Here is a 24,057-nt window from a genome sequence, read left to right as displayed (position 1 = left end):
CTACCTTCTCACACAGCATGTGGGCAAACAGGTCTCCCAAACTGACGGTTACACTGCTTCTCCAGATTTCAAAGGCTGTCTGCTCAGTAAACCTCTCCTCTACATGGAAACACTGGACAAGCTGGTAACTTGGGGGTGATGGAGACATAATTGAAGACATGTCTTCCCCAGCTCAGAAAAGAGGAGCGCAAGTCCCAGGGAGGCTGAAAAACAGTTTGCTAGGGAAGCCACTTCCAGGGCAGGCATCCAGTGGTTTATACCATACCTGTGTCTGCCTCTTTAGTAACTTCTACGCAGGTACATTAATTATTTAATAAGAAGTTACTTAAGAACTGAATTAAGTGAAAAGCTTAAGTCATTTTAAAGCAACTTAATAAAATGCATCCATTCATAAAGCCAGTGAGCAGGGTTTTCACATCTACATCTACCATTATGCTAGGACTGGTGGGGTGCCCAAGTGCTTGGGGCAATTTCTTAGACTCAGGATTGAATGATGTGTCCAGTAAACAACGCATGTTGAGTTAATTCTGTTATTACTGCCTGTACTTTCACGAAGAATATTTCTGAAGAAGTTAAGGAGAGTGGTTGATAAATGTAAATTAATCTGCATTAACATCTTCCAGCTAACCCATGCCATGCAATCACGGAGACAGAGCATTTTAGTTTCAAATTTTATCCTTTAAATAAACTATGATCTGGGCAGAGGAGGGGAGAGTAAATGGATCTGACTGAATTGTTTAAAAATATTAAACACAGAAAGACTTGAATCATTCAACCACTGCTGATTCATTGATCTTTATTTTCTGTTTCTTCTTTTTGGACTCTTTGTTCTCGGTGATTAACAGCAGCCCAAAATGTTATTTTTTTGAGGACCTGCTGCAGAAGTTTAGGAGGTAATAAAGATATCTGGCTTTTTAAAACAACAGCATTTTTACCAATGCAGTCAAGGCATGACCTGTAAATAAAACAAAACAAAACAGAATGATTAATTTTTGAACATGAGATCATAACACAAAATACTTATGCTTAACTGTGCTTAAAAGAATTCTAAAAATTGGACATTGAAATAGTTTTGCTTTGCATTGTTTTCATTAATTGTACATGATAATGCTTACAGACTGTATCTGACCAAAATTCAATGGAAACAGAAAATACAAGTTACCAAACATAAAGTTCTTTAAGCGGGAAAGATCCAGTTTAACTGCAAAACAGACCATTCTAATACACAGTCTCTTTACATTTGAGTTAGCCCAGCAGCCATTCAGCCTTCTCTCTGAATTGTCACTTTTCCCTCCCTTGCTTCAAAGCATCTTCCACCCAGTTTTATATATAACAGGTGACAAGCTGGCCCCATATGCCTTTCTTAAATGACTGTGCTGGGTTTGCATGTTGGACACAACAAATGTCCCACCAGAACAGATGAGAGAGAGAACAGAGCAGCAACACAGACCAACAGGAGAGCATTCCTGCTCCGGAGGGGTACGGGGTGTCCCTTCTTTGGTTCCTTCTGATTCCACAAAGAGGGTGTTATCTTCCAAATACAATCCCACTCCGACTCTTTGGAATGGGTCTAAAACCAAAAGAAACTAAACTATCAAAAATCATCTATTTCAATGAAAATGCTTTAATACAGACAAATCTCTGGAACAATTTTTAAAAACAGCTTATTTAATTTTCCTGTGTTAACTTTAGTCATCATTTGACAGCACTCACACAGTAGACAGCTATTTTTCTCCACCCTTCTCAGAGGCTTCTTCACCCTATCCTGTGACAACTCTGAATAAACAGTGAGAGCTGAAATGTTCACAGGTGTACACGTACAAGCAAGTGCTCTGAGTCCAACATCTGCTGCCAATGAACTCCAGCAGTCTCGTGGCACACTAGTTCTGTGGGATCTGTGCAATGAAGGCACGGTTGGACAAGATGGCCTCTGCTGTTACTGTTTGCTCAGTGAGTCAACAGCCCTTTCTCAGCGTGCACCACACACTGCCTTACTGCCTTTGGAGCAGGAAACCCATCAGAGAGGAAAGTTCTATCCTAGCTTTCAAGGAGATTATCAGTTTGGCAAAATAATAGTAATAATAAAGTGCCATAAAGGCTGGGATTGAGTAAGTGAAATTCCCGTGGCACATAAAAGGCTCTGAGGGAATCCAACAGGAAGAACCATCATTGTAATCTCAACAAGCCAGGCAAACGCGACAAATTTAATAAGCAAAAGTATCCCAAATACAAATGCTAAGCTTACACGGTCCTGGAAATGCACACGCTCTTCTAGGGCAGAGTGTAGAAACCAAGACACTGCAATTCATAGTGTCAACCCAATAAAACAGCTTTGGAGTTAAAAAATTCTTCCATATCATGTATCACACACATAAGCATAGTATATCACATATTATTTAGACACTTTGTAATTTCCATAAAGTTAAAATGTGAAAAAAATACTGTGAATTCAGGACATACAGTATGGTTTCCATTACCAGATGAACTAAAAGTGATTTTACAAACAAAAGTGTGACACTATTGTGTAATTTAAAAAATGATATGGATGTATAATTAAACACCAACAAATTTAATTATGCTCCAGAAAGATGTAAACATTTTTCTCAAGTCATAAACAATCTGAAAAATACTATTATAATTCTTCCCCGAAATGAGGATGAAACTGCCAAATATTCCTAGTTATATATGTAAAAACACTGAATGGGCTTACCTGAGCAGTGAATAAGGTTGTGTTTGAAAAATCAATAAATCATTACAGTGACCCTATTAAACATAGAAAAACCTTATCAAAACTTGTACCAGAAATTATAGAGCATTAATAGTTTATTTTATAAACGCAAAATAAATTCTATTAAGCAGCAATCTCTCCAGCTGTTACACACACTTGTGTGTGCATGCAAACATGCGCATGTAGACACCTAGACATGTGGTTACCAATTTTCAATGACCAAAGTTTCACCTAAAAAATAGGCTACAGAGGGGGTGGGCTCTAAGGCGCAACAGACTAATTCTCCCACTTTAAGTGCCAACATCATACACGGATGTCAGAGCATGTTCCAGCTGCTCCACTTATTTTTTTTTAATTAAAAAGTAATTTATTTGAAAGGCAGAGTTAGAGAGACAGAGATACAAAGAAATAGTTTTTATTCGTTGATTCATTCTCCAAATGGCCACAATAGCCACAGCTGGACCAAACCAAAGTCAGAAGCCTGGAAGTCCACTGAGGTCACTCCCAGTGGGTGGCCCAAGTACTTGGATCATTTTTCTTTGTTTTCCTAAGTACATTAGCTGGGAACTGGATCAGAAGCAGGAGACCTGGGACTCTAACCAGACCTCATACAGGACGCCAGTGTCCAGGATACAGCTGTTCCACTTCCAATCCAGCTCCCTACTTAGGACCTGGGGAAGCAGGAGGGGATGGCACAAGGCTTTCCGACCCTGCACTTGCATGAGATCCAGAACAAGCGCCTGGCTCCTGGCTTCGGATCAGCTCAGCTCTAAATATTGCAGCCATTTGGGGAGTTAATCAGTGGATGCAAGATCTTTCCTTCTCTGTCTCTCCTTCTCTCTGTACATCTGCCTTTCCAACAAAAATAAGCACATCCTTTTCTTTAAAGACTACATAACTGCCAATTTAAAGGCCAAAATCATGTTCTTCCCTAAAAATAATGAGGTGAAACTGGTTAAGAGTCATGATGTTCAACTGTTTCTTGTTTAGTAAACAGAATATTTTCTACCAAGTAACCCTTATTTTAGAGTCCTCCCTTTATGATTTCTGTTTTTACCAAATGGTATCAGGATTCTCTGAAAATTCTTAAACATCAGCATTGGGCATGGAGGAGGGCATGTAGCTGTGTTGTCACTTGGGACATTTACATCCCATTTCAAAGGGCATGGTTGCTTCTCCAGTCACTCAACTTCTGATCCAGCTTCCTGGGTACACAGGTGATGGTTCAAGCACCTGGGGCTCTTCAACCCACCTAAGAGAACTGGACTGAGTTCTGGGTTTCTGGCTTAACTCTGGGCCTGGATATTGACGGCATTTGAAGATTAAATCAGCAGACAGAAGATTGCTTTTTCTCTTTTAGAAAAATGAAAAAAAAAAAAGAAAAAAATTTAGAAATCAGCATCTGGAAGACTTGTTCGGATACGTCTCTCATCTAAAAGTTAATACAGTAGGTGGATAGCTGAATATTTTTTTTTTTTTTAAGATTTATTTATTTAAAAGTCAGAGTTACAGAGAAGGAAAGCTATACAGATCTTCTGTTCATTGGTTTACGCTCCAAAAGGCCCAATGGCCAGAGCTGGGCCAAGCTGAAGCCAAAAGCTTCAACTGGATCTCCCATCTGGGTAGTAGGGGCTTGAACACTTGGGCCGTCCTCCACTGCTTTCCCAGGCCACTAGCAGGGAGCTGGATCAGAAGCAGAGCAGCAGGGACTTAAACCAGAATCCATATGAGATGTTGGCATCTCAGCCAAAGGCTTTATCTGCTATATTATTTTTTAAATTAATACTATGTATTGAGAGGCACAATTTGAGAGAAGAGGAACAAACAGATTGATGGAAAACAGAAATCTCACATTTGCTCACTCACTCTTCAAATGCCCACAACAGCCACAGTGGCCAAGCCTGGAGCAAGCTGAAATTGGGGGTTAACAGTTAGCACCAGGGAGCCAAGAGCTGGGAATGCAGTCCTGGGCTCCTACATGAGCAGCCGAAACTCAATGACTTGAACTATCAAGTGGCATTTTAAAAAAATATTGAATTTATTTGTTTTTACTGGAAAAGCAGATAGAGAAGGAGATACAGAAAGATCTTCCATCCACTGGCTCACTCCCAAAGCGGCCACAACGACTAGAACTAAGCTAATCCAAAGCTAGGCGCCAGGAGCCTCTTTGGGGTCTCCCATGTGGGTACATGGTTCCAAGGCTGTTGGCTGTCCTTGACTGCGTCCCCAGGCCACAAGCAGGGAGCTAGAAGGGAAGTGGAACAGCCGATTCCGGTGCCCATAAACTGGTGCCCATATGGGATCCTGGAGCACGCAAGGCAAGGACTTTAGCCACCAGGCTACTGTGCCAGGCCCAAAGCTGTGTTTTTAAACTATTTCAGAGTTGTCCATTTTGTACAGCAGCTCTGGAGAGAAAACTATACCTAGAGCTGACAGGCAGCCAGGATTCTCTGGGTTGCACTCTGGATTTGAGCTCAGGTAGGCTGGCCATGCCACAAATATTGAAGGTCCTGGCCAGTTCACTGGTCTCTGTTCTTGTATGTCCTAGCAGACCATAGTAACCCCTGAACTCCTGTCCCATTGGGTATGGAATAGGAGTCCGGGCACCCTACCCTGAATTTCTACAATTGTGAAGGGTGGAAGAACAATATTCATCAAATGCTACTGTGCATTGGTTTGATCTTTTTGACATTTAGAGAGAGAGACAGCAAGAGTTCCCACTGATAGTCCATCTCCAAAACCCTGCCATGGTGGCACCTGGAAGACAGAAACTCAATGCAGCCCCCCTGCGGGTGGCAGAAGCTTAATGACTTGAGCCATTACTGTTGCATCCAGAGTCTACACTACCAAGAAGGTAGAATCAAGAGCCAGAGCTGGATGCTGAAATTCAGTACCCTGACACAGGCATCAAAACCACCAGACTTAGTAACTACCCCTTAAGCTACAATGCTTTAAACTCAAACAGATGCAGGAAATAAAACACTTCAAGGGTTCAGCATAGTGTGGTAACGGGTAAAGCAACCGACTGAGATACCAGATCTATTGTACCACAAGTGCAGATTTATGGCCCAGCTGCTGCACTCTGATTCAGCTCCCTGCATATGGCCTGGGAAAGCAGTGAAGGATGGCTCAAGTCTTTGGGCTCCAGCTGCTACTTTGCAGCCCGGGACGAAAACTCCTCTTGGTTTTGTACATTTTGGGAGTGAACTGGCAGAGGGAAGATTTCTCTCATCGCTCTCTATTTCTAATCCTGTCTTTCAAGTAAAATAATTAAAAAATACACTTTAATGATGTCAACAAAATGATTTTGTCTTTGCAGGGAGAAAACAGTTAATACGATTAAGAAGGAATGAAAAAATAGCTTCAATAGAATCAATGATCTAGTTCTTAAATTAGTTTGCAAACTTCATGGATCACTGTTGACGTGTGTAACAGACACATTATATTTCTTCTCATGTATTGTATATCACATATAAATATCTCACTTTAATAAAATTACAACATTCACACTAAGGTGGGCTTTAAAGAAAAAAGAATAAGAAGTCATCCATTAAAGATTCTTTTTGGGGCCAGTGTGATGGTTCAACTGGCTGATCCTCCACTTTGCAGTTCAGCACTCCATACAGGCACCAGTTAGTGTCCTGGCAGCTCCACTTCCCATCCAGCTCCCTGTTTGTGGGCTAGGAAGGCAGTAGTGGATTGCCCAAAGCCTTGGGACCCTGCACTCATGCGGGAGACCCAGAAGCAACTTCTGGCTCCTGGCTTTGGCTCAGCTGATCTCTGGTTATTGCAGCCACTTGGGGAGTGAAATGGTGGAAGGAAGATCTTTCTCTTCACCTCTCTTCTCTGTGAATATGTCTTTCCAACAAAAATAAAATAAATTACATATTTCTTAAAAAAGATGTTCTTTTTAACAACACAGCTAATGTAATTAAAGACCCATTCTACTTTGCAAACCCAGTGTCCTCACATGTTTCACAAAAGGCACTTGCTCTGAAGATTAATCACTCTATAGCACAGATTTCCTGCACTTTCATATTTTATAAAATTAGAATATTAACATTCTTGTTCAATAGCCATTAATCTGAAGAACATCATTACTCAAAGGAAATATTTAGATTTTCTTACTGTGTCCAAGGAAAGTAAATCATCTTTGCTTCCACCAAATACCATTACTTCATTTTCTTTTCCAAAACAGGCTGTGTGCCATAACCTATCATTGAGAGTTGTAAGTGAAATACTGTCAATGAAGGAACGATACATTACATATAAACCAATTCTAAACTGTACACTTTACAATTCAATCCATTTCAAAAGAGGCATGACTGAACTTGAACCTTTATCATATCCTCAAATGGTGATATTTTAAAGATTCCTTCAAAGTTCCCTAAATCATATCATCCCAATTAAGATGACTCTAATAATTCTTTTTTATCCCCAACTATTTCCTAAGCCTTCTAATTCATAATATTACCATTGAATTAAAAAGTAACTGATCAACTTATCCTGAAACCAGCACCTCTGCCAGCTTTCTTACTTTTCGTCTGGTTCCCACTGTCACTGCTTTTCCTGCTTTCTGCTCTCCACAGCCCAACAGATCCAGCTGGGCATTCCTTTCACATTTCTGCTGTCACACTGACCATAGCCCTGGGTGCAGACTCCATCACATGTCCCTGGTTTTTCTGTTTCTAACTGCCCTTCCACCAATCACATAGAACTACTTACTAATATTTTTCAAATATTATATTTAACCATGGAAATTTACAGCTCAATACCCGCCTATGCCATTAACGAGTATTTTCCCCAACTTGATAGCTATAATCAACTGTTCTTTTTCCTATCAAGCCTCATTTCTCACCTCTTCCAAATGAGATCTCTACTCAGCTTTGCATCCCTTAAGAGAAAACCCTGTATTCATCTCTAAACTTTTATTCACCTTTCTTTAAGGCTTAGAGAATAATTATCTTAGAATGAGCCCTAAAATCAGGCCTACCCTCACCCCAGGATGTATCATCCCAGTTTAGCCCTCTTTCTCATGGATATACCCATTTCAATCTTTCTTAGCTTGCAGCTTGAGACCAGCCACTCTGCATACTCCTTTACTTGTTTCATAGTCTTCTGGCTAATTAAGACAACTGGGAGGTGTCTGAGATCAGAAGCTATCACAGTGGTGTGCTGGAACCGGCTCATCGGCTGGATTAGCTCCATGTTCAGCGAGATCACCTCAGTTGCCTGAAATGGGTGATGCTGGAGGTAGTCACGCCTCCAACAAGCAAAAGCTATCCATTGCAGCTTTTATTTCTCCCTGGAGAGAGATTTTCAATTATTTACCAGCACATTACTGGCATTTGAGTATGCTAATTTTATGCTTCTCCTTAGAAATACCTCCTTTTGAGTACCCACAAGGTACCCTAAAACTAGAAAGTTTAGCAAAACATAATAAACATAATTTATTCAATAATTATTACATATACATCTTTTTTGTAGAATAGAGCACCCACTGTTCTTTTGTAAATGTTCTGATAGTTCATATTTATCTCCAATTTCACCTTATTTACCAAGAGAAGTTTTATAATGTTCAATACTTTCAGAGGCTCTAACTCTGAGAAAGATGTACATGGAAATGCCTCCCTTTCAGAGGATACATCAGAAATTTCAGTTACTGCTTTTACTCTATGAGCGCTTAGATTACTTTTCTTAGTAAGCCCCAACATTTATACATGATCATTTATTTTATTTCATGTAATTTGTTTTTAGTACAGTTAGTTCATTTAAGTTCCACAAATGCAAATAGTTAGCATTATACACAATTCATCAAATACTCTCCTCAGACACCCAAGCACACATTCAATGACAAATGCACTTTGGACTCAGATTAAAACTGAGTTATTAGACATAGTGTTGGTGAAATAATCTGCCCAATTCTCCAAATCATATGTTAGAACCTAAACTGATACGAATTGCCAGCGAGAACCCAGACTAGTGGTGGGGGTGGGGCTGGAGACTGGGTAAAGAGGGCAGAACACACTTAACACCCTTATGGAAAAGAGCAGCACAGTTCCCTGGGGAGCAGGGGATATGTAACCTTGGTTGTCTGAGTGGGATCTGACTGTATTTAAGGATTTATTTACCAACCTGTGACAGACACATCCACCAGGATCCCTGCTGACTACAGGGTATCAGATATGGCTGCACAGGTGTGTGTGTGTTATGGTGTGGTATGTGATGTGTATGTTTTCCCCCAAATAAGAATGGCTGTGTCAAGAGGGAGGCCTGGAGGAAAGAGTGTTACTGCGGAACAGTGGTTCTTCATCAGGGATGATTCGTCTCAAAGGGACACCTGATGCTGTCTGTAGAAATGTCTAGTGGACACACGAGTAGGTGGTGCAATTCATGTGTGGTGGGTAAGAAACCAGTGAGGCTGTTCAACATCTTCACATGCCTACTGCAAAGAAGGACTTACCCCAAGATACTGACAGGTTCTAACAGGAGAATTGTGCAGCTAACACTTCAAATAATGACTCATGCAATTTTGCATAAAACACATTTGATCTTAACCAAATCATAATTTTCATTAAAAATCAGAATATATATACACATTTACGCTCTCCTTACACTCAACTGTATCCCACCTGTTCTCCTCCTCACCTTATACCTGGAGATAGATCTGCCTCTGTCTTATCTGCCTGAGGGAAACTCTGGCCTTGGTTTCGTCACCGAAGAATACTGGAAAGCCTTCCCTGCCTTGGTCTTGGTGACATCTAGCTTGCAACCTGCTGTTTTTCTACAGTCTGAGTTTATGTCCTCTCACAGCTGCTCTAAACTTATCACCTAAACATTCTAACAAAGCATATTATTGACATCACACATCAGCTGAATCAAATGAAATTTCTTTACACAGCTCTAGTTCTAACTGGTATATTATTGACTATAGTTATGTTGCTCTAGTTACTTATTACAGGTTGAAAAAGAACAGAGCATTTAAAAGATAAACATTTTGTTTCTATAATTAATGCATTCATTTCAATTAAAAAAAAACTGGAAGAATCTTAGAGACTATCTAGCCCAGCTTGGTTATTTCACAGACGAAGACATGAATGCTAAGTTTCTTGAAGTGGCTTTTCAAAGCCAACATGCTACATGATAGCTGAGCAAGGACTAGAAGTCTGGTCTCCCAGATCTTAAGACAAAACTGTTTAAATTAAAAACAAATACATATATAAAAAAAAATAGAATTGCTAAAATATTACATTTAATCAATGTTTATACACAAAAATATAAAAATCATGCATATAATTATGATAAACTCTTACGTATACTTTGCATATCCATGGAGGTAAATATAACAAAATATAAATATTTTCAGGTCTTTCTCAAATAAATTACTTATTATAAATAACAAAAATACATATCATTAAATTGACTATACTAGGGTAATCAATAGTAAAAAAAATTCTAAAATACATGTCATAAAAAGAATAAAATATATTATTAGCCATAATAATAATATAGAAAATCTAAATTTCCTATGAAGATAATTTCATTAACTATTCAAACTTCAAAAAATAACAATTATAGCATTAACACAGTTTTCTTTAAAATCTAACAAGTATGTTGTTTTCACAAATTTAATATTATAACAGATCTTTTTCCAAAAAGTTTACACTAATAAATATTATCAGTTAATAATAAAAATATGATATCTAATGCCTTTTTAATTACTTGTAACTTCTAAAAACTATAAATTACTATTAAAGTCAACTTCATTCTTATCTACTTATTAAAATCTAATATTTTAAAAGACATTATAAGAGGCTTTAAATTATAATAGCTTTTGCAAATTTATCAAGCAAAATAATGCATTTACCTAAAAGAACATTTCCAAATATGTAAATACAAATAAAAATGGAATACTATCTAGCAGATTAAATCAAAATGATGAATTGACATCAAACTCATTTGAAAGCTATCCTGCTTGATGATTTATAATATGGTTAAATACTATACAGTTAGAGGTGTATCTTAATACTTTAAAAACTCTTAACTATTTCACTATCTGTCAATTTCTAGACTTACCTGGGTCTTGTTTTAGGTAAATATACAAGCTGTTTCCAACAATTTGTTACGATATTATAAATCCAACCATCACCTGCGTGATGACAGTTCAGAAACTGAGATTAGGAATACAATTTTAAGCATTTTCCAAGTTGGTAAGGTTATAGCCAAATGACTATCTCTTGTGTGCATGCATATTTTGCCATAAACCTCTATAGAAGTATGATCTCCCACATATTTCCAGATAAAAACACTATCATGATTTTCCCACATGCACTCTTAATCATCAGTTTGTTTCATTCTTGGTGTTGAATCATTCTAAATTAAATCCTAGAGTCTATCAACTTCCCCACACATTCGTGAGGAAGCATTGCTAGAAAAAAAATACCAGACATTCTAAACCTAACTACAATGCTATTATCACAGTCAAAAAACCAAAAATAATTCCTTGGTATTCCTATGTCAAATCTTAACCTGAGTCTATAGGGAAGAAACTAAGAGCCAGGGCATCTAATTTACCTCAGATATGATCGGGACCAGCAAAAATGAATAGACCAGACCTCATGAAGATACGGCATTAATAATCCTTAATGAAACTTACAGATGTGAGTTTTGGTTATATAGAGAATCTCATTTAACTTAAAAAACAATCTCACAAACCAGGGGAGCATAATCATCTGCAGGAGTAACTGACATCCCCAGAAGACCCTGCTGCTTCTTCAGGGATCTCTGCAGCCTGTCTGTGGCCAGCAGCCTGGCAAACGCACCGCGCATGCTTGGTAAAGCTTTGTTGAAATCCAAATAGTTGTTTACAGATTCTATGATACATAATGCTTCTTAAGGAAGCTTTTCTAACCATAGAAACTACCTCCATTTTGAAAATGCATTTAGCACATCTAAGGAGTGGAAGTTCCTGGTTATCTGTTTAGTCCTGATGCTGCAATTCAGTCACTTAAGAAAACTGCCAGGACAAGACACACAGTTGTTGAGATACACACTGATAAGAGGTGGTTTTTTTTGTTTGTTTGTTTGTTTGTTTTAATTCCAGGTAAGCATGTTCCCTGACATAATTTTGAAGCAAAGAAAGCCAGGGGCCTTCCCATCTTAAATTGCCAGAACCTTCGAGGGAAGGGCGCTCTCCTCATTCCAACCCAATCATTGGGATAACTATCCAGATAAAAATTCCAGAGGCCCCAGAATCACAGAATATGAGAATGGACAGTGGCTTCAGTTCACCCAGGTCTGACTCCCCTTCCTCTTCTCTCCCTCTCCAGGAAACAAGAGGCCATGGAGAGCAAAGCTCATGAGAGGCCAGAGGTGTCCATCTCTCCTTATAATTTTTATCACAAGCATCTTAGAGGGGGCGGAGGCAAACAAATACAATAGGAAAAAGAAGGCCTTCAGCACAATTACAAGGTACAGTTAAGAAAAAGCAGTGAGATAATGACAACAGACTAAAATCAAGTGACTTACTTAATGGAATATTATCTGCGCTTAGTCCACCAAATAGAAAAAGCTTATCATCAGATATGGGTGTTAAGGTATGCCAGGACCGATGTTTTGGGATTTCTCCATTAGCAGGAATCCTGTGGTAAGCGGAAAAGAGTTAAAGTGTAGGTTCCATGTGAATCAAGCAACAGCTGATTGATACTCTGAGCTCATAAATGGAAAGAAACTGCCCTCCCTGCTTTGAAGACAAGTTCATTTTACAAATCCCACCTTGATGAACATTTAAAAAACATTCTCAAATTCTTGGATGAATGGAAACAATTTGTTTCCATGGGACGTAGAGTCCAACATGTCCCAGAACAGAGAATGACAATGAAAATACCTCCTCAGGGAGTGGCCACTTCATTTCTGTTGCATAAGCAACATCCTTCTCCGGCTTTTCAGTACAATTGTGTTTATGACTTCAAATTTTACTGCTGTTTTACAATGACTTTGTATTTCTAGGCACTTTCCCCAAGGATAAGGGTCTTGCTGCAGTTTTGCTTTTATTTTTCTCTGGACAATTTTCTGAAGTAGAACCTTTCCCTGAAAATGCTAGCTGTGGCCTGCCACTATCTTCTTGTGACAGGAAGAGTTTGGGCAGTGTTCAGCCATGGGATTGGGCAAATGGAGCCCCTGCAGTGCGGCGGCTGTGGAGGGTGTCCCAGCCAGGCTGACTCAATGCTGGGGACTCAGGCCAAAGTCACTGCTGCTAGGCAGTGACTGAGGTCTAGGTTTGGGTGGCCAGCGCACCAACTGGTGCCAGGCTCTGCCTGATGGCGTCCAGGTGGCGAGCTCTGAGGGTTTTTAGGGTATGTAATTGCTGCTTAGGGACATCCATGGATAAGGCTAGTGTGAGTGTACATGAGGGATGAATTCTGGATGATTCCCAGCAATGAGGTCACGGAACTTTCTGGCAAGGGTTGGGGACTGAGACACAGTAATTTGCAGGGGAGAGTCCATAAGATATATTGGACCAGACTAATTCACCAGCCCACATAGGAATCCTGAGGTTGGCTGTTAGTGTAGAGCATCACTGACTGCCACACTCCAGTCCACAGGAAAGCTACTGCCGGGGGCCAGTCTGGCAGAGCTAGGTACTAGTACCTGACTGAGATGGTAGAACAGGGGACAGTCACACAAGGCAGGGTAAAAACACCAACCAGCATGCAAGAGAACCAGGTCTGGGGGTAGATTCCTTTTTTTTATGAATTATTTATTTTTATTGGAAAGGCAGATGTACAGAGAGGAGGAGAGAGAGAGAGAAAGATCTTCGTCTGATGATTCACTCCCCAAGTGGCCACAAAGGCCGGTGCTGTACCAATCCGAAGCCAGGAGCCAGGAACCAGAAACTTCCTCCTGGGTCTCCCATGCGGGTACAGGGTCCCAAGGCTTTGGGCTATCCTCCACTGCTTTCCCAGGCCACAAGCAGGGAGCTGGATGGGAAGTGGAGCTGCTGGGATTAGAACCGGTGGCCATAAGGGATCCAGGCGCATTCAAGGCGAGGACCTTAACTGTTACGATATAGTGCTGAGCCCACAAGGGTATACTTTTACAGCTCCCCAACCAGACTTCAGGACCCTGCACCTGCATGGGAGACCCGGAGAAGGCTCCTGGCTTTGGATAAGCTCAGCTCCCGCTGTTGCAGCTGCTTGGGGAGTGACCCATTGAACCGAAGATCTTCCTCCCTGTCTCCCCTCTGTGTATATCCGCCTTTCCAATATAAATAAATAAATAAATCTTAAAAAAAAAAGTACACCCTTGCTAGGTTGGGTTTCTCCCCTGGTGAGTGCATAAGCTGGAGTGTGGGCTGCGTTCTGGTCTGGATATGGCTGCAACCTCCTTTGGCACAAGTGTGGACTGGGGCTGGGTACACCTAACTGGGATAGACACCAGCACCACCTGGTGCTCTGGAGAACCTGGGTAGACATAGGATGGACTCGGCTAGGTCTCTGCCCCTACTGAGCCATGTGTGAGCAGTGTCTGGGTATGGACGAACCCTGGCTGGGCTGAAACATCCAACAGTAAGAACCGGAATGGACTGAAGGCCAGCAAGAAAAGACCACTCACTGTTCCTACCAGGACAGGAGGTGGGCTTCGTAGGGCTAGCTCATGGACCCATCAGTATGCACAAGATTTGGCATAGGGAGAGGTTCTAATGGAGGAGCTTGGGAAACTCCTCTGTCGGGACACAGTCCCTGCAGGTGAGCGCAAGAATCATGATAGGATGGGCCCGGCGGAGTGGCCTAGTGGCTAAAGTCCTCCCCAAAAAGCCCCAGGATCCCATATGGGCACCAGTTCTAATCCCGGAAGCTCTACTTCCCATCCAGCTCCCTGCTTGTGGCCTGGGAAAGCAGTCGAGGACGGCCCAAAGCTTTGGGACCCTGCACCCGCGTGGGAGACCTGGAAGAGGTTCCTGGTCCTGGCATCGGATTGGCGCGTACCGGCCCGTTGCGGCTCACTTGGGGAGTGAAACATCGGATGGAAGATCTTCCTCTCTGTCTCTCCTCCTCTCTGTATATCCGACTTTCCAATAATAATAAAATCTTAAAAAAAAAAAAAACTTTCAAGAATCATGATAGGCAGCAACCCAGACCAGGCCAGAGAAAGAGACCCACATGCATATATTTGGTATAGGTCAGGGACAGATCAGGCCGAACCAGTTCACATGACCTGCTGGCCAATCTGAGCACCAGAATAGACTGTGGATCGGGCCAGGTTTGGTTGTGACAAAAACCAGTGCACATTATGGAATGTCAAGGTGAGGTGAGCCATACCAGACTGGGCAGCAGTGCCCAAAAACAGCACACGTGAGAACCAGGGAGGGAGGGGGCAAAGCCGGTAGGGGGAATGTGAGCTCCCCTGCTGGACAATCACGCCCACTGGAAAGCGTGAGTTGGGATGGGGGCAGACCAGACCAGACAGAGCTAAAACACCTGTGGACTCGGCTGCAGCTGCCACTGGTTTGCGTGAGGGCCGAGTATGAAGTGGGTGGGATCAGGCTGGAGTGCAACAACCACTGGTTCGTGTGGAAGACAGGGCTGGAAACAGAACTGACCCAGCAACTGCAATGACCAGCATGTGTATAGGCTGACTGGGGCGATGGATGGTGCTGGACCCTGTACTGGTAAGCACACACAAGAATCAGGTCTGGGATCACCTCACATGAAGTTTCTTTGGAGATCCCTCCAACTGAACTGCTGATCTCAGAACCCCAACCATGAAGAGACTATGTCAGCCAGTGGATTCTGAAGAGATTTCATTGTGCTTGGAACGGTGAGATTGGCAGCAATTCAGAACTGTTGAACTATCAAAACTGCTTGGGCAGGACCCACATGCTCGGAGCATGCCCCACATCGGGGACCTGGGATGGGTGGGAGGCTGAGTGGGGCTTCTCCCTTTGTTTCTCCTCTGACTCCAGATACAGGGGGGAAAATGATGATAGTAGTGTGGAAACAAAAGTCTTACCCACTTTCCTGTAGCCCTTGACCCTTTACCCTAATCAACTATGTAAGAAATAAAACAGAAAAGAAAATGCTAGTTACACTAATTTCAAAACAAACATAAGCACATCAATCCACTCCTAGTAGTAACTTGAAAGTTTACAAAAGAATATTGCATGTCTCAAAAAAATAAATAAGAACATGCTAAGTAAAAAAAAAAAAGACTTTCACCTCTGGAAGACTACAGAACAGCATGAGCCATTTTTGGAAGATGCAAATTATTTTTTTCTTTTCTATTTTTTTTTTTTAAGATTTATTTTATTTTTATTTCAAAGTCAGATATACTGAGAGGAGGAGAGATACAGAGGAAGTGGAGCTGCCGGGATTAGAACCAGCGGCCATATGGGATCAAGGCGAGCACCTTAGCCACTAGGCCACGCTGCCAAGCCCCAAATTATTTTTTTCTAAATGAAAATATTTTTTTTATCAATTATAAGAAACATTTTGGTTGGGCCCGGTAGCGTGGCCTAGCGGCTAAAATCCTTGCCTTGAACACGCTGGGATCCCATATGGGCGCCGGTTCTAATCCCAGAAGCCCTGCTTCCCATCCAGCTCCCTGCTTGTGGCCTGGGAAAGCAGTGGAAGATGGCCAAAGGCTTTGGGACCCTGGACCTGCGTGGGAGACCTGGAACAGGTTCTCGGTTTCAGATCGGTGCAGCACCGGCCGTTGCGGCTCACTTGGGGAGTGAATCATCGGACGGAAGATCATCCTCTCTGTCTCTCCTCTCTGTATATCTGACTTTGTAATAAAAATAAATCTTAAAAAAACAAAAAAAGAAACATTTTGGTTACAAAATATTCAACAACCACAAAAACTTTTTTTAAAGGAGTTCTCCCCTGTAATAAGGAAAACAATCACAATTTTATGTAACTTTCACCTTTTAAGTCTTTAACCACTATAGTTTAACATACACATAAAACGTTTATTTAAAAATCTGTAAATAGGATCTAACACTCAGTCCCACAACCTGTTTTTTTCTTAAAGATTCATTTATTTTGTTGGAAAGGCAGATATACAGAGAGGAGGAGAGACCGAGAAGAAGATCTTCCGTCTGATGATTCACTCCCCAAGTGACCGCAACGGCCGGTGCTGCGCCAATCTGAAGCCAGGAGCCAGAAACTTCTTTCTGGGTCTTCCACGAGGGAGCAGGGTCCCAAGGCGTTGGGCCGTCCTCGACTGCTTTCTCAGGCCACAAGCAGGGAGCTGGATGGGAAGTGGAGCTGCTGGGATTAGAACTGGTGGCCATATGGGATCCCAGTGCGTTCAAGGCGAGGACCTTAACCATTACACTATCGTGCCGGGCCCCCCCCCACAAACTTTTTTATACCCAATAGACATTTTGTGGAATTTTTCCAACAAATATGATTCCCTCACATAATGAAAAGATGGGAGTGGTTGATGTTGTGGTATAACAAGTACAGCTGCCACCTGTGAGCTGGCATCCCATCTGGGAGCTGATCTGAGTTGACTACTCCACTTCCTATTCATGTGCTAATGTGCCTGGAAAACAGTAAAGGATGGGCTGAAGTGCTTGGGCCCCTGCACCCACATGGGAGACTCAGAGGAAGCTCCTGGCTCCTGGCTTGGATCAAGCACAGTCTGAGCCACTATGGCCATTTGGGGAGTGAATCACTGATGGAAGAGTTCTGTCTCTCCCTTTACAAAATTTTTTGAAATAAAAAAAATAAAATTTTTAAAAAATATATGACACAGGGCTTGGCAGCGTGGCCTAGTGGCTAAGGTCCTCGCCTTGATCCCATATGGCCGCTGGTTCTGATCCCGGCAGCTCCACTTCCTCTCTGTCTCTCCTCCTCTCAGTATATCTGACTTTGTAATAAAAATAAATCTTTAAAAAAAAATATATGACACAGGCAGTACTAACATCTCACATAGGCACTGATTAAAGACGTGCTATTCCTGACCCAGCTCCCTGCTACAGGATCAGCTCTGGCCACAGCACCCGTTTGGGGAGTGACCTGACAGACGGAAGATCTTTTTCTCTCCCCTTCTCTTTGCAACTCTGACTTTTAAATTAGATACATGAATCTATCTATGTGTCTATCAATATCTGTCTACTTATCTTTTAATATAAAAATATATTTGCATGTAATAAGCACAAATATATGTATATAAATATTTATTATATAATAGACAACTGTATAAGTATAATATAAATTAATATAATAGTGAAAAAATAATCATACACTAGGAAACTAGATACATAAGTTACATAATATATAATACAGATGTTATATAAATCTTATATAATATTTGTAAAATGTATTTTTCATTTATTTTATTTAGTAACAACGCTGGCATATGGATTATCTTTTTCTTACTAGTATTCTTGCTTTCTTTAGATATATGTTTTTAAAGATGTATTTATTTTTATCACAAAGTCAGATAAACATAGAGGAGGAGAAACAGAGAGAAAGATATTCCGTCCGATGATTCACTCCCCAAGTGACCACAATGGCCAGTGCTGTGCTGATCCGAAGCTAGGAGCCAGGAGCTTCTTGCAGGTCTCCCACGTAGGTGCAGGGTCCCAAGGCTCTGGGCTGTCCTCCACTGCTTTCCCAGACCACAAGCAGGGAGTTGGATGGGAAGCGGGACCACTGGGATTAGAACCAGTGTCCATATGGCATCCAGGCTCTTGCAAGGCAAGGATCTGAGCCGCTAGGCCACCGTGCCTGGTCCAGTTTCTGTGGGTCTTTACCCTGACCTCTCTTGTAAAAATACTGCAAATACTACTTCCAGTTTTGGTGGGAGGTAAAGGGCATTTTACTATTTGCATTCTAATTTTCACATTTTTCTGTAAAGAAATGTTAATCTGGGCCCAGCACTGTAGCCTAGCAGCTCAAGTCCTTGCCTTGAACCCACCAGTATCCCATATGGGCACCGGTTCTAATCCTGACAGCCCAGCTTCCCATCCAGCTCCCTGCTTGTGGCCTAGGAAAGCAGTTGAAGATGGCCTACAGCCTTGGGACCCTGCACCCACTTGGGAGACCTGAGGAGGTTCCTGGCTCCTGGCATCAGATTGGTGTAGCATCAGCCGTTACGGTCACTTGGGGAGTGAGTCATTGGCTGGAAGATCTTCGCTCTGTCTCTCCTCCTCTCTGTATATCTGACTTTGCAATTAAAAAAAAAATAAGTGTTAAAAAAAAAAGTTGACATGAGAAAGCTTTTATACAGATGGTATAAACCTAAACTACGTAATAATACTAATTGCTAATATCATTAAAAAATTAACATTTGTTTAAAATTTATTTATTTTTATCACAAAGTCAGATAAACAGAGAGGAGAGAAAGAGGAAGATCTTCCGTCCGATGATTCACTCCCCAAGTGATTGCAATCGCCGGTGCTGCGCCAAGCCAGGAGACAGGAACTTCTTCCAGTCTCCCACATGGGTGCAGGGTCCCAAAGCTTTGGGCTGTCGTCGACTGCTTTTTCCCAGGCCACAAGCAGGGAGCTGGATGGGAAGTGGAACTGCCGGGATAAGAACCAGCGCCCATATGGAATACTGGCGAGTTCAAGGTGAGGACCTTAACCGCTACGCTATCACGCCGGCCCCATCATGTCAACTTTTTAAGATAATGTTTATATTTTCTTCTAATACGTTCAAAGCTTTGTTTTTAATGATGTACAAATTTTGGAATAATACATAGCTTGGATTCCCTCTCACTAGATAGATACTCAAATCGGTAGTTAAACAGGAAGTGTCTTCAAAAAGTACATGGAAAATGTACATTATGAAAAACATGCATGGATTTCAAAATTTCTTTGCACTCAGATAACTGATGTTTCAATTTTACTTTCTCATGATCTGAAGTATCTTTATTTACTTATTTTATTTTAAAATATAAATTTTGAGCCATAAATAAAGTCCAATTTTCATCTATTTCCCCTAAGGTGACCCTAATCCATTACTCCTTCATTTCTTCTACTGACCAGCATCCTGGAGAGTACTTAATACAAACACATGATCAACTCTCAAATGATAGTATTTTCATGCATACAGTCTGGCTAAAAACAAACTCTAGGGTCTGGCGTCATCGCCTAGCAGGTAAAGTCCTTGCTTTGCATGCACCGGTCTCTCATAGGTGCGCTGTTTTTTCTTTTTTTTTTTTAAAGATTTATTCATTTTATTACAGCCAGATATACACAGAGGAGGAGCGACAGAGAGGAAGATCTTCCGTCCGATGATTCACTCCCCAAGTGAGCTGCAACGGGCCGGTGCGCACCAATCCGAAGCTGGGAACCTGGAACCTCTTCTGGGTCTCCCACGCAGGTGCAGTGTCCCAATGCACTGGGCCGTCCTCAACTGCTTTCCCAGGCCACAAGCAGGGAGCTGGATGGAAAGTGGAGCTGCCGGGATTAGAACCGGCGCCCATATGGGATCCCGGGGCGTTCAAGGTGAGGACTTTAGCCGCTAGGCCCGGCGTGGCCCGGTGCACTGGTTCTTATCCCGGCAGCCCCGCTTCCCATCCAGCTCCCTGCTCATGGCCTGGGAAAGCAATCGAGGAAGGCCCAAAGCGTTGGAACCCTGCACCCATGTGGGAGACATGGAGGAAGTTCCTGGGCCTGGCTTCAGATTGGCTCAGCTCCGGCCATTGCAATCACTTGGGAAGTGAATATTCGGATGGAAGATCTTCCTCTCTGTCTCTCCTCCTCTCTGTATATCTGATTTTGTAATAAAAATAAAAAATAAATCTTTTAAAAAAGAAATATACTCTATGCAAATCTGTATATTCCTTGATTAGCCATCAAACTGAAGCAAGAAAAGAAAAACGCTTGATGTTGGGGTGCCAGACTTGGATTGTGCCCATCCCTTTTTCACAAATGTACTGAGATCTTTAACTTACCTTCCAGACCAAGTCCAGGTGTCTAAGTTTAGGTAGTGCAAATCATTCATCCTAGTTTGCTAAAACAAAAGTGAGTTAAAGTGGTTATGCTTTTATGTTTCTTATTGGCTAAAAGTTTGGATTATTGACTTTTTCCATTTTACTTATCAGAAATTTAAGCAGAAAACAATGTGAAACATTAACAAATTTAACACGGAGCTCCTGAGTATGTGTCAAATGGGAAATGAATACATGGGTCTGTATTACTAGCATTTAGATGATGAGAAATCAAACATTTCTGATACTGCACTGAAGCAAATGATTTTTCGTTAAGAAAACGTGACTTACAACCATTTGTGATTGCTTATTGTATGGTCTAGTTTGGAAATAGCAGATGAATAAAAACTAATAAATGTCATTTTACTCTCTAGATTATTTGAACATTTAATTAATAGTTCCACAAATCAGAGGATAAATTCTTATAAGAAACATCAAGCATAAAAATACCATTTCATTAAAACCACTGACCAAAACACGTCCGCCAAAGATATAACCCTTATTTCCAAGAACTGCACACGTATGCGCGGCTCGTGGCTGTGGTGGAACTCCACCCTGTAAGCAGAGATCAGAAGAGAGCAAAGACTTGTAACAGTTATAATAAAGTAACATTCGCACACTCAGAGCAAAACATACCTTACCACTGAGTTTATTAAAAATTCCAATGGAAAAGCACATTACAAATGCCAACAAGTACAGACAAATATTGTTCTGCAAAAATGAAATTTCTTTCCCGATCTTTACTTTGTTCTTCTTAAATGCTTGAAACCATCAGCAAAATAAGATTTCCTGTACTTCTGTAGATTTTCACTTGAAATGCATGAACTTAAAAATCTCTCTCTGCCTCACACACACACACACACACACACACATAGCTAACAGCAAAAGTGAGCACCAGACAACAATGCCATGATTTCAAACTCTATAACATCAAATATGACCCCCAAGACTAGTGTCTCAAACTCAGAACTTCACTTTTGACTTCTCTTTTACTGAAACTTTCTGTAAAAAATATTTTGTGCATTTAAAGGCAAAAAGACAGACAAAGAAGTCCCATCTGCTGGCTCACTCCTCAAGTGCCTGAAGCAGACAGGGTTGTGCCAGGCTGCAGCCAGCAGCCCTGAAATCGACCTGCATCTCCCAGTGGTTAGTGGGAACCCAAGCTCCCCGAGTTACGCATCACCTGCTGCCTCAGGGATGCTCACTAATAGGAAGCTGGACCAGAAGCTGAGCCAAAACCAGGACTCAAACCCACACTCCAGTATGGAATGTGGCTGTCCCAGGCAGTGGCTTAATCTCCGTGCTAAATCCCTCCCCACCTCGAACTCTTTATCTTCTTTAAGTTTTACTATTAATAAACGTAAATCTTTTTTCAGACAAACTTTTAATTTTGGTGAAACGAGTATAATGGGTAAAGATGAACGGATGAAATCTGAAGGAAGAATTTTCAGCCGAAATGTGCTCCTGGTGAGTATCTTGCAGCAGAGGTTGCATGCCAACTGAAAGAACATTCCAGTTCAGCAACCACTCAGTGGGGGAGAATTTAAGCTTCACATCCACAATTAACAAGTTAACTTTTCAGGCGTAAATAACTGTGCTGAAGTAAACTTGATAAGAAGTAATTTAGATAATTATTCACGGAGCACTTAAATGAGAGAGAATACTGAAGTGTTCTGGTTCAGACCACTCCAAGCAAAACAGAATGTTTATTATTACCCATTCCTGATCTGAAACGTTGGAAGAATTCTTCTATTATATTCATATTCATCATGAAACAAACATCAGATTTCTCCTTTCTTATTTGTGAAATGTGATGTTTCACAGACATTCAAAACTTTGGAGGAATCAGAGTTCAGATAGTTTAAAACAAACCAACCAACCCAGACATGGCATTTGCATTTGTCTGCGACTGTAACCACATAACTAACATAAAATGCTACTTGTTTGAAACACTGAAACTCAAGCATCACCACCACAACTATTACTGTTCTCACAGAGGCAAAACCCTCACGCAGGAAAACATTATCAACGCTTTCCAGCTTAGTGGTAAAACACCAAGTGGCGCAAAGTACACAGTTCTGTTTTGACACAATTAGCACAGAATTCCAGTTTTTCCAATTTCAACACCAAAAGTTTATATTCTGCAACTCTGTCCTGCCATGTGTGTGCATGTGCATACTTGGAAATAACTAATTTTAAAATGTCTTTAAAAAAGAACAGCAACAAATTATAGCTACCAGGATGTCAGCAAGCCTTTGATCTTAGTAACCTCAGAGTGTACTTGAAGACACTCTCAGGGAAGTAACAGGAAAGCCTGCTAAGGACTAACTGAAATGGCACTACGTGTAGATGAGCATGCTGGGACAGGAGTGGAGGGACACCAGGTTATGGTAAGGGGTGAAGGAACAACACAAACAACTGACTAAACCGACTTCAGGTCCTTCACTTGAACATTCCCCCAAACACTCAGTAGCTTCCGAACCTCGGTCCTCCTCTAACATAATAAGAGGGCTCAAAGAGATCCAGGAATACTCTCAGCAGGTAAGAGGGCTCAACGAGAACTAGAATATTCTCAGTGGACTCAGTCTGAATAACATTTCTTCCCATCTAATCACTGAAATAAAATATTCTTTGCAGAAATAAAATCCTTCTACTATATTAATAAAAGACAGAAATTTTGCAGTCCAAGTGCTAACTAAAGGAAAATCCAATCAGGTGCAAATGCCTGATGCTGATTTCCACTGGGGAGCCTAGAAAAGCAGACAGGAAGAGGTAGACAGAGCGGTGCTGAGTCACTAGCCACACTTCAGAGCTCCTGGTCCCTGTGGCGTCCCCTCTTCCTCCTGTGTGAGCTGCTCCGATGTGCTTTCCAGAGACGGAAAACTCGTTAGTGCTTAAAATTAGTTGGAATTTGTGTTTGGTTACTTGCAAATGCAAGAGTACTGATAATGTATTACTGTGATATACTTCTGATTTCAAGAATTTATGAACCACAGGCTTTCAAAAACCATGAAATTTGTTGTAAGAGAACTTTAAAAAAACATTAAAAACTTTAAAAATGTCCATTAAATGAGGGTCTGCCTGTGATGAAACAGTGATGATGGCACTGCTTTATAAGATGTTGTCTACTCCGGAGGGCTCCCCCCCAAAAATTAGAACAGATAGACAGAGACCAATAAGGAAAGTGTAGAACACACAGAAAATGGTCAGTTTGGACTTTTAAGCCTTGCTAGGTAGGACACAAAGATTAGTTACTCCTCACTAAGGTATTGAAGATTTGTCTGCACACCCCTCCTAAAACTGTTCTGCACCTCAAGTGTTAACATGTGCCTTGTTAGGGTTATAAGCCTGTTTGGGCTATCCTAAAATTTGCTAAGTTCAGT

At 41.3% G+C, this 24,057-nt stretch overlaps 1 protein-coding gene across 2 annotated transcripts in view; it reads right to left on the bottom strand.

The window, feature by feature from the left end:
• Nucleotides 1-299: 299 nt before the first annotated feature.
• KLHDC1 (kelch domain containing 1) overlaps nt 300-24,057 on the bottom strand; it is a 46,126-nt gene continuing 22,368 nt past the window's right edge. Inside the window, exons 7-13 of one of the 2 annotated variants that reach the window (XM_012926872.3) lie at nt 21,146-21,229; nt 20,639-20,697; nt 12,257-12,369; nt 10,805-10,877; nt 6,857-6,941; nt 2,711-2,763; nt 300-955 (exon numbers count right to left, since the gene is read on the bottom strand). In XM_012926872.3, the coding sequence (XP_012782326.2) occupies nt 787-955; nt 2,711-2,763; nt 6,857-6,941; nt 10,805-10,877; nt 12,257-12,369; nt 20,639-20,697; nt 21,146-21,229 (636 nt within the window). In that variant the 3' untranslated portion in view covers nt 300-786. Of the gene's footprint in view, nt 956-2,710; nt 2,764-3,858; nt 4,082-6,856; nt 6,942-10,804; nt 10,878-12,256; nt 12,370-20,638; nt 20,698-21,145; nt 21,230-24,057 lie in introns of those variants that run through there. The other variant, XM_058666390.1, reaches the window with a different exon arrangement.

The sequence above is a fragment of the Ochotona princeps genome, chromosome 6 (assembly GCF_030435755.1).
Source record: "Ochotona princeps isolate mOchPri1 chromosome 6, mOchPri1.hap1, whole genome shotgun sequence".
NCBI classification, from domain to species: Eukaryota; Metazoa; Chordata; class Mammalia; order Lagomorpha; family Ochotonidae; genus Ochotona; species Ochotona princeps.
This window is presented reverse-complemented; position numbering and strand designations above follow the sequence as displayed.